The sequence below is a fragment of the Lissotriton helveticus genome, chromosome 4_1, assembly GCF_964261635.1.
Source record: "Lissotriton helveticus chromosome 4_1, aLisHel1.1, whole genome shotgun sequence".
NCBI lineage: Eukaryota > Metazoa > Chordata > Amphibia > Caudata > Salamandridae > Lissotriton > Lissotriton helveticus.
Window position 1 is genome coordinate 2,023,542,315 of NC_136063.1, and position 11,362 is coordinate 2,023,553,676.

At 41.0% G+C, this 11,362-nt stretch overlaps 1 protein-coding gene across 2 annotated transcripts; it reads left to right on the top strand.

The window, feature by feature from the left end:
• The first annotated feature begins 5,914 nt into the window (after positions 1–5,914).
• HMGB3 (high mobility group box 3) lies at positions 5,915–11,090 on the top strand. Of its 2 annotated transcripts, none has more exons than XM_078688660.1 (5): positions 5,915–6,048; positions 8,387–8,545; positions 8,676–8,815; positions 9,696–9,870; positions 10,121–11,090. In XM_078688660.1, exons 2-5 carry the CDS (start codon positions 8,396–8,398, stop codon positions 10,265–10,267), a joined length of 612 nt encoding a protein of 203 aa, XP_078544786.1. In that variant the 5' UTR covers positions 5,915–6,048; positions 8,387–8,395; the 3' UTR covers positions 10,268–11,090. The 2 variants fall into 2 exon arrangements, with proteins under 2 accessions (XP_078544786.1, XP_078544787.1); XM_078688661.1 differs by lacking the exon at positions 5,915–6,048 and adding an exon at positions 7,385–7,658.
• The last annotated feature ends 272 nt before the right edge of the window (positions 11,091–11,362 follow it).

Below are 11,362 nucleotides of genomic sequence, written 5' to 3' on the forward strand. Positions count from 1 at the left end.
GTCCAAATTTAGATGATGCTGAATTATTTACTTATTTGAACGAAGAGCTTGCTCAATGGACTCAACCAACAGTTGTATGTGGTGATTTTAATATTCATATAGAGGCTCCGATGGATATAAGGATCAGCAATAATTATAAAGGTAGAAAGAGGCAAGTATTCAAATCCCTGAAGGGCCTGATACAAGAACACGGTCTTTACGATGCTTGGAATAGATTACACCCTGGTGATCCTGGATTTACTTTTTTTTCTGCCCCTCATACAAAATTTGTTCGGTTGGATTATTTTTTTGTATCACCTATTTTATTAGAGAATGCAAGTATTGAGATACATCCTAAACTGGTTTCGGGTCACAACCCGATTAGTTTGCAGATTTCTCTAGGATCTGTTTTGAAAGAATGGAACCAAACCTGGTCTTTCGAAAGAAAGTTATTGATGGACGATGAGTATCTTCAATTTATGACCAAAGTCATTAGGGAATTTTTTTAATTTAATAGAGGAACAGCTGAGGTGAAAATTGTATGGGACGCTTTAAAATCTGTTGTTAGAGGGGAGACGTTGAGTTTTTCTAATTTTAAATGGAAAAAGGTACGGGATAGACATAAAAGTGATTTTGATTTAGTCATGAAGGCCGAAAGGGAACTGGCTGCTGTGATTGGGTCAGGGCAAGATGCAACTGGGGCACAATGCAATCTTACTATCAAAAGGACAGCGGCATATGCTAATGTAGCAGATCATATAGCTGAAATGTATGCACAATATAAAGAAGAGGCTTATGAGCTCAGTGAGAAATCTGGTAGAACTCTAGCGAAAAGATTAAGGGAAAAGGCGGCCTATAATGAAATTACAAAGATTATTGATTTGGATGGTAATATGCAGGACACAAAGGAGGGGGTTCTTGGTGCATTTCTTGGGTTTTATCAGTCTTTATATAGTGAAACTGGATTAGAAGTACAATTAAATGGAGAAGAAGAATATTTGAGTGATTTGGTATCTGGGGTACTGACAGATACACAGAAAATGATCCTAGTTGCTCCCCTAACATGGGAAGAAGTTGAACTGGCCCTGCTAGGGTTAGCAAAGGGGAAGGCAATGGGCCCGGATAGAATTCCATTAGAGTTTTATCAAATTTTTAGGAATGTATTAAAGGAAGAATTACTTGAGGTATGCCAGCAGGCTTTCCTGGGTGTTGTACCGGATTCTTGGTCTAAAGCAACGATTGTCGTTTTTAGGAAAAAAGGGAAGAAGGACACTGATCTGGGATCCTATAGGCCAATTTCTCTGCTCAACGCAGATAGCAAAATATATTCAAAAATAATTGCTAACAGATTGAATGAGGTGATGCCAGGATTGGTTTCCCTTAGACAACATGGTTTTATTCAACGTAGGGATACTACGGACCATGTTAAAAGAATCATTTCTATACTGGATTGGTCCCAAAGCACTAATTCCCCAGTTGGAGTGGCCCTGTTGGATGCCGAGAAGGCATTCGACAGGGTCACCTGGAGGTTTTTATGGTCTGTCTTATCCTGGAAGGGCTTCCCGGCCAGTATGATAATAGCTATACAGGCACTGTACCTTAATCCGTCTGCTGTAATCCGGATTTCGGGCTCTCAATCAGGGGAAATTGCGATAGGGCGGGGGACAAGACAGGGTTGTCCGTGTTCCCCCCTCCTATTCGCTTTATATATTGAGCCTTTTATTCTTACTATGGAGAGCAACGAAGCTATAAAACCGATGGTTATTAATAATATAGCATACAAAATATTTGCGTATGCAGACGATATTGCTGTCGTAACATCAGATATTAAAAACTCCTTGCCCGAGATCATTAGAATGGCTGAAACATTTGGACAGATATCTGGATATTAATTAAACATCACTAAAACGCAGCTGATCCACTCAAAGGCTGGTCGCCCAATAGAAATTAATTTTGAACCGGTAGCAACTTATTTAGGGATTAAAATATCCTCAGCGGTTGAGGATATAATCCCGTTAAATTTAGATCCAATTATCGCCGCTTCTAATAGGATGTTGGAACGTATTAATAATTTGCATCTATCTTTATTTGGGCGCTGTAATGTTTTGAAAATGCTTATTCTCCCAAAATTTTTATATATATTTCGTACTGTTCCCTTACTTATCTCATCTACATTTTTTTCCCGTATTGACAGAATGTGTGCACGTTTTTTATGGAGTTATCGTCGTTCTAGAAGAGCCTTGAAATGGTGTATGTTGCCTAGAGCAAAAGGAGGTTGGGGAGTGCCTAATTTTCGATTATATCATTGGGTTGCTATATTACAACATTTAGGGGTGTTAATATTACAGGAAGACCCCACAGAAGACTCCGCTGCCCCGTCTATTTATGAGATGTTACTAGGGGGTGAGGCAAAGCAATGCTTAAATCGAATAATAGAGCCCAGCTATTACAAAAAGACTAAATTTAAGGTAGTCATTTCTGCATTTGAGATATGGAAGAAAGTGAAGAAGCAGCTGGGGATTGGGACAAACCTGAACTTTTATACTCCACTTTATAACTGTCGAATACTACCGGAAATATTTAGAGACCGGGTTTTGGACAGATGGTACAATTTGGGGATCTGTATGATTGGTGAATTTTTTCAGGGCAATCAGCATGTTTCATTCGAATTTTTGCAGAGGAAATATAATTTACCCCAAAATGATTTCTTTAAATTTCTCAAAATACGCAGTTTTTTTTAACAGGAAATGAAACAAAATCGAATTAGCCGGGAGAAGATAGTGATCATAGATGCAATTAGAATGCGAAAGAGAATGGGACATTTGTATCAGATTTTCATGGAAAGAGAGGAGAACGATCTTGGGAGCTGGGAAATAAAATGGCAAAATAGATTTGGAGTGGAGCACATCAATGTCGAGAAAGTAATTGACTTAGCTACGAATGTTTTGTTAAATGGACCCTTGAAAAGCCAACACTATATGTCAATTTTTTATCTATATTACACACCAAAGAAAATTGCTAAATGGAAATCAGGTAGGGGGGATAGCTGTAGCCGGTGTGGTTTACACGCAGCAGGTGCATTACATATGTTTTTTTATTGTCCTAAATTGATTAAGTTTATTAAAGATGTAGAGCAATTTTTTCAGGTGGTAGGTATCACACAATCGCTATCCGCAGAGTTAGTGATTTTGGGTCGGTTAGAAGAGCCAGCTAATTTTAGACCTGCTATGGAGGAAGGATTTATATTTTTGTGCATGTCCATTTTTCGCTTATGTATTACCTCGCAATGGCTTGATTCTGATCCACCTATGTTTATTAGCTGGCAAACTAGATTGCTGTCTATTTATTATTTGGAAATCGCGGCTTATAAGACCAAAGGCATGAGGAAAAAAACAAAGGGGTTACAGTTATGGTCTCCTATTACTAAATGGTTAGGAAGTTAAGAATTGATGGTATACTGTTATAATGTGCTAACTTCATCTCGATAATTTTTGTATCTTTGCTCCTAGCTGTGTGTTTCTTCTTTTTTTTCATTTTTTTTATTGTTTTTTGTTTATTATTTAAGTTTTCTGAGATTTGCTATTGTACCATGCCCTTTCTGTTTGCTGATGAGAAAATTTAATAAAAAAAATAAAATAAAAAAAAGGCATTTAGGAGTCCTAATTAGGAGTCTTAACTTTACTACTCCTAAACTGAGAAAAATCCTAACTTTAAGACTTTCGGTATTCACAGAAGGCATTTAGGACTCCTAAATACCTTCTGTGAATACCAAAAGTCTTAAAGTTAGGACTTTTCTTGGTTTAGGAGTAGTATAGTTAGGAGTCCAAACTTTAGGACTTCTAAATACCTTCTGTGAATACCGAAAGTCTTAAAGTTAGGATTTTTCTTGGTTTAGGAGTAGTATAGTTAGGAATCCTAACTTTAGGACTCCTTAATGGCCTCTGTGAATACCGAAATGAGTAAGTGCCTTCTGTGAATACCAACATGAGTCAGTGCCTTCTGTGACTATCAAAATGGTAGTAAGTTTAGGATTTTGTCTTAAGTTAGTTCTGTGAATCGGGTCCTTATTGGCTAGGATGGCCTTCATAGCAATGTACCATGTTGGGTTGTCCACCTCTAGTGTAAGGAGAATGCCCCTTCCCACTGTGGGCATACTCCTCCATAAACTACCACCCCAGAACTCCTCTGGGACTTGTGCCCTCTTAGAGACACTTCATTGGCCGCAAACCATTTGTCTATGTCATATCCCACCACATAACTGGGCACCAAATCCTTTGGTATCCTGGCTCTGGGCTGACCAGTGGACACTGCAAATATGCTACCCCATTGCTGTTGCTGTACCCCACTTCTAGGGCTCTAATGTCCAGCTCTTTGAGGTTGAAAACATGGGCCAGTTTTGTCTCATTCATAGGCAGCCTCCTCTATTTTTAAGCCTGCTCCAAATTAATAAACTCCAACTTTAATTTCCTATCCTTCCTCTTGTTTCTCAGCTTCCCTTGGGTACAGGTTCTTTGAAGAGATACTGCTCCTTGCTCTAGGAATACTGCTCCCTGCTCTAGGAATCACCACGGCTTCCAGCACATTGTTGGTCCCCTCTACAGTCAGTTCCAGAGTCATATCAGACTCCAGAATCATGTCATCCTTCTCATCAGGAACCTCCTGCTCCTCTGAGATGTTATCCCCTGCAACCTGGGTCTCTGCCCAGGCTCTCAATGCTTTCTGCAGCTCCATCTTCCTGGCTAAGCCTCTTGTCATTGCTTCTGTTTGATCCACCGGTTTTCACTGCGGCCTGCAGGTTGTTCTTCTGTTCTGTGAGTACTTCTTCTCCAGTTAAGTTGCTTCTGAGTTGGCTATGTATGGCTCTTTATTCAATGCATCTCTTGCTACGCTGTCATAGATAAGGACTGGTACAAAGACGAGGAAGACATTGGTAATACCCCAATTACTTACTCGTATTCTTCGTTACACTGAGCCCTACTCTTTCCCATAATTCCTGCTTCCTGCCCACTCCTCCAGTGACTGTGAATGCAATGATGTATTGCTTTGGGCTTGCTACCTATCACAGGACTCCCTGTTATATGTGAGGCATAGAATACCCCTCTTTGAATGGACTGGAGCTCATTTCATAAACGAAAATGTTCTTTAGAATTAAGGTTAATCCGTATCCGTCTCCGGTGTGGGTTACTCTCAATTATAAGGACTGTGACAAGGAAGAGTAGAACTCAGCGTACTAGTTACAAGTAAGTAATCGGAGCATTTTTGGACAACCCATACAGACGAGCTTCACACACCTGCAAAGCCAGATATGACTTACAAGATCAGGCTAAGTGGGATTACAATATGCATGCACAAAGGCCAAGCACATATCGGGTAAGGGTCAGAGCAGTATAGTCGGAGGCGTGGTGTGGTGGGTTAGAAACCTGCATATGCCCCGAAAGGTTATAAGTTCGGAACCACATTCAATACAGATACATTCAAATATATTTACCAACGCGTGTTTTATAGGCAAGGGGTTAGTTTCGTGTTGAAGTATATAACACTGTTACAATCATCTGCACTTCGCTCACGCAGTAATTCCATGGTGTCGGTACCAATTCATAAACACCATTCGGGTTCAAATACAACGTAGCCCACCAGTACTTCCGATGTGTGCATTATGTTGTGCGCCTCCTGGTGATATATCGCGCAAAAGCATTGTTCGCGCATACTATGACTTAGTGAAGAATTAGCACAGGTAGGTGAGTGCGCAAGGCAATGCATGCAGGGCAGAAGAGTGAGGGAAGTACACCCTCAAACTTTCGTCCCCCATCTTTCAGGCGGGAGTTTTGTTTGAAAGAGTAATAACAATGTAGCTCCAATGCACCAATCAGGTCCAATGCCTAATGAATATCCAAGAAGCCAGCCTCAGCCAATGGTTGGGAGAGGAGGCTCTTTTAAACGGCTTCAGCCGCCGGCCAATCAGGCTGTTCTCGTGCTTTGAAGCTAGCGCGAGGCTGCTGGAGAAGACCAGTGCTGTTGTGGAGCTCGAGCCGTATAGCCTGTGTTACCAACACGAAGTGAACAGCACAGGTAAGCGGAATCATCGCTGATCGCGCGACTATGTCCCTTATTTCCTAGCCCAGCCGCACTATCGGTTCTCCTACCCTGCTGCGCGCTCTCGTTATGTGGTTAACGTTTTATTCATTGCTCGAAGCGTCCCAATGACCCGACGGCTGCCCTTTACGGGAAGCCTGATCGCTTCGTGTCTACTTTGGGGCTCGACAATTATTGAACTTATAGACTATACGGCCTTTAAAACCCCAGTTTATTGTATTTTTAGGAAAGCGATAGTTTAAAACATTTACAGTAATACTTGCTTTTTGTTATTACCTCCTTTGTGTGTCTCAGCTAAACTTTTTTACTGCTTTCCGCCCGTCCCCTTTACGTCACTGTAAGAGCTATGTGAGTCTTACCACTTTATTTTCTGTGGTGAAAAAATATATTTTAATTCCCCATCCCATATTTTGTTTATAACTATTTATTAGTTTGTTGTGTGTTGTGGTGCCAGTGATCGTGGTGTGCGCATTGCTGCCTCTGTATTCTGCATTAACATGGCTCCCTATGATAGGATCATCGCCTTATGTTCTTGCTTATGGGAGGGGGGTGCCAGGTTCCTTAACTGTTAACTCCCATTGTGTTAGTTATACAAATGTACAAACGCCATGTCCTTGCGTCCCCTCGCCTGCCCTCCTTGTTAATGCGCTTTCCCAAATCTCGGGGTGTCCCGGTACCCCCTTTTGACTCAGCTGTTTCCGAAGTCCCCTGCCTTCAGCTCGGCATTAACATGGCTGGCGAGCCTCATAGAGAAAGAAGAGATGCGTAAGGAGGAGGGAGGGGGCGCCCTCTAACGACCCTTCTCTGCGCTCCCCCCTGCTTCTCTTCTTGAAAAAAATGCCGCAGCCCCCACGGCCATCGCTTTTCCTACCTAGTCTTGTCCCTTTGGTGGGCTTTTTTGCCTTCTACGCTTGAATAGTCACTTTTTCGGCAGCTCTGCCGCTCCTGTCTCTGCCGATTGACGGACTGTATAATGGCTGCGCTGTAGAGTCTTTGTTAAACAGTGCAGCGCCAGTGGCGGAGGAGGGGGGACGTTTTAAACCTCTTGCAGTTCTTAAACGGCTAATAATTTTTTAATGAATAGATAGGGAGTTTGTTAGGAAATAGCTTTCTGCTTTGAATGCTGTTAATCTGGTGTGTTTTGGTGGTTCCGTCGCCTTTCAGTGCTCTGTCAACCACCGACGAGGGTGTGTGCGTGGCTTTGTTAGTGCAGCCTCGTTCCTGACAGAGAAGCCATTTTAGTGAATGGAGAGCTATGGCAAAGAAACAGCCGCGGCTCGGCTATATCCTCAATACCACAGTATATACTATCATTGCAGCCGTACCCTTGATGGGAAGTGCGCTCTCGCCGCCCCCAGCGATCCTGTTCTCAAAAAATAACTATAAAATAGGGCTCTGGGGCTCCTTTGAAGGGGACTTTCTTTCATGAAGAAGCTTTTCACAAAATGGAAGATGAATTATTGGTGTCGGGGTGACCCGTAGTTTGTGCTGTGGCTAGCCCTTCAGTTAAAGTACACCTCATACATACACAGAGCCCATTTCCCGCACGTTAAGCGATCCCGCGCCGGGACGCTTACTTCTCGCAGGTAGAAATAAGTTTTTAAAGCCTATTTTTTTTGTTTGTTGACGATGACCTTGGGTGTGGAGAAAGGAAAAGATGGCGGGAATCAAAACGCTGCATTTTTAATCGGACATTTTAGTAAATTTTCATAATTTCTTGGATGTTCGTTTTATACACGGTTCTAATACACCTGTACAGCAGTTGTTTATATCGGCATTTTTTTCCGCTTTTTCATCACTTTTTTTTTTTTTTTACAATTATGAAAAAAGTGATACATATTTTTTAAAACCCATTTGTGTAGACTAACTGAAGCGTTAGGTGATTTACGCTTTTTGCGTTTTTTTTCACATTATCCATTTCTACGAATTCGTCGTTTTTAGGGGATGGTGAAGATATTAATCCTGTTGTGCAAAGCTATAAGCCTTTACTTATCTAAAAAAGATAGATTTCTATTGCAGACTTAAACGGCATCACAAGCAATAACTCGACCTGTGCTCCATTTTTTGTGTTGACACTAGATGTTTAGCTATGGTGCTTTCTAAATCCTCTCGTAGAATAGAAATGACGTGCAATTTGCAGGTACGCTGCATAGTGTTTTTGCTCCCACACGTCTCATTTGGAGCCATTCGACAACTAGTATTTATGTGCTATATATATATTATATAGAATATGCTAAAATGCTCAGTTTGGAAAAATTCTAGTGTGTTGTGCAGTGCAATCTCGTTACATATTTGTTTTTCTTCCAATGCACAGATCAGAAAGATGGCAAAAGGAGACCCCAAGAAGCCCAAAGGCAAGATGTCTGCTTATGCCTACTTTGTGCAAACGTGCCGCGACGAGCACAAAAAGAAGAGCCCCGAAATTCCGGTTAACTTTGCGGAGTTTTCCAAGAAGTGTTCAGAACGGTGGAAGGTAACTACATGTATTTAACTGCCCTGCTGTATTCCGATAATGTAATTTGTCAGAAGCTTAAATTCTAACTTGACTGTCTTAGTCGGATGTCAGCGCACAGATAATCAATGCATTACATTTTTTTTTTCAGACCATGTCTGGCAAAGAGAAATCCAAGTTTGATGACCTGGCAAAGGTTGACAAAGTGCGATATGACAGAGAAATGAAAGACTTTGGACCAACCAAGGGAGGCAAGAAAAAGAAGGACCCTAATGCTCCCAAAAGGCCCCCGTAAGTGTTGACTTAGAACAATGTTGCTTAAATATAACCTTCAGGAATTCTCCGACAATGCTGTAAGATTAGGTTTTCCAGTTGGGAATAACTCCTAACACTAGCTAATCTAGAACAGCATTGGACAAGCAATGGCAGTTCAGAGGAAATTGACACTGAAACTTGGGGCTGCAACAATTCTCTGCAGAGGTGGGGTCCCCGACTGCCCCATAGGTCACAGATCGTATGGGACTCCAATGCCATTGAACTACTTCCATTCTATTGACTGCTGAGTTTGGACATGCCATCCTGGTCATAGACTTTGAAAAGCCCTACATAATGTCCCCATGGGAGTGTAAACGTGTTGACAGCCTTAATCATTGACTAATATGAGCTCAAAAAATAAATAATAAACCTCCATGTAATGACTTCTTAAATCTAAGTGATCTGTGACATGACATAATTGTAATGATATGGCAAATAGCTTAGAATTCGTCAAGTTCCTAATTTTTAGTTCCTTAAACCCACGTTCTTGTAACAGCCCGGTAGGAGTTACCTAGCATCTGCATGACATTGAGCCACCATATGGGGTGGGCCCACATAACCAAAGCCATATAAATTATCCTACTTGACTATCTATTAACCTCCGCTCTAGATTACTGCTCCAGCACTCCTGTTCTCTTATTGAAGCAATTCACAACTTTACTGTGAACGTGAGGGTTCGTACGCAGTTCATTTAGCCATGATCAGCAGGCTGCTCTTGTTTTGCAAAGCCCTGGTCAGTACACATGTTGCTGCTACATCCGCTTTGTTGGACGCGGCATGTTTGACATACACCTTGATACTCGCCAGTTTTCTAAAATGGTTCATTCTGAACAAAAAATGTTCTTATCCTTTTTAGGTCTGGTTTCTTCCTGTTCTGCTCCGATTTCCGTCCCAAAATTAAATCTACAAATCCTGGCATTTCCATTGGTGACATAGCAAAAAAATTGGGTGAGATGTGGAATAATCTCAGTGATGGCGAAAAACAACCGTACAACATAAAGGCGGGAAAACTGAAGGAGAAATATGAAAAGGTGAGATTGTTATAATTAGGAAAATGTAGTATGCTATACAAACTAAGAAGTATGAGGTTTATAAAACTGTTCTAGACTACCCTGCTTGTATAGCTATCCACCTGTAACCAACAGAATCATAGGTTTGAGTTTGACTACACAGGAATCTTCCTGGCTCTTACCTGTTTTCCCAATGAGTAATTGGGGTGTGGAGAAGTTGAACACTAAAGCCTTCACCATTTTCTTACTTGGGATATTCTTGCCTTTTTAGGATGTTGCTGATTACAAGTCGAAAGGCAAATTTGATGGTGCCAAAGTAGCTGCAAAGCCTGTTGCCCGGAAGAAGGTTGAAGAGGATGAAGACGATGAGGACGAGGATGAAGATGAGGACGAGGAAGAAGAGGAAGATGATGAATAAATGTTTGTGAATAACTTGAGTAGTGGGGAATTGCTACAAAAGACTCAACATGGAGTTACTGCCCTTATTAAGTTTAATTACAAGATTGGATTATGCTCTTTGTAGTTTCGAAAATGCTCTTCTAGTTGAAACTGGTTTACTAAGTGGCAATGGGTGTATGAGCATCCTGAAACTGTATCAAAGTTGTAAATATTTCCAAACCTTTTTAAAATGGAGAGGGTGGGGAATAAATAAGGCGCTCTAGTGATCTCCTCCCTCCGCACTTTTGCTGTTGGTGTAACAAAGCATTTAAAAATGTTTCAAGCATTTTTTATTTGTAAGTTGTTCTATATGGTTATTTGCTAGAAAATCCTGGGTTCCAAACTGTACATATTGGTAGTCTGTAAAATAAACTAGACCTGTTCTTGTGGTACATGCATGGAGTTGTTTGGTGCCTCAGGGAAGATAATGTACTTTAGAAGGTTGTACCTTCCATATGGTGCCATAGTGACCCAAAGCATGAACTGTGAGGGTAAATCTATTTACACTACAGTGAGCGTCTGTTTAGCATAAAAGTTGTATTTCTGTATATAGTGATAGGATTTTGATGCAATTCTTAGTTGTGAAAAGGGGTTCATCTGGCATGGTATGAGTTTGTTTTAGTTAAGTGTGGTAGTTTTTTAAACTATACAACTCTTGACGCACCACTTCACTGAATGAAAGTGAGGAGCAGGCAAATGTCCAAAAGCGTTCTGTACTTTAATTGCAATGTTATGTTTTTTTTTCTATGTTTTAAAATGCTGAAATGTTTTTGAAGCAAAATAAAACAGTATTACTTTTTTAATATTGCATATTTAATTGCCAACTGCCTCCCATTGTCAGTAAGGTGTCTTTAAATCAAGTTCTGTACAACCTTCTATTGCAGTATTAAAATGCAGTTAGTGTAAGAATTCGTGCAGTGAGGCCTGGAGTTCTGGCACTGGCAAGCCTAAATTTGGTTGTGCTTAGTTTGTTGCAGCAAAGGTGCGATGGTCAACTCCTTGTTCAGGTTCAATGCTTAGTCGGTTTCTAATGGGATGCTGCTAGTGAAATAGTCTCAGCTATAGAGGCAGTTGC

Excerpts from the sequence above, each read along its gene's own strand:
- HMGB3 (XM_078688660.1), top strand. The coding sequence starts at position 8,396 with ATGGCAAAAGGAGACCCCAAGAAGCCCAAAGGCAAGATGTCTGCTTAT. Across the intron at positions 8,816-9,695 it reads AATGCTCCCAAAAGGCCCCC|GTCTGGTTTCTTCCTGTTCT; the intron begins GTAAGTGTTGAC and ends TATCCTTTTTAG. Across the intron at positions 9,871-10,120 it reads TGAAGGAGAAATATGAAAAG|GATGTTGCTGATTACAAGTC; the intron begins GTGAGATTGTTA and ends TTGCCTTTTTAG.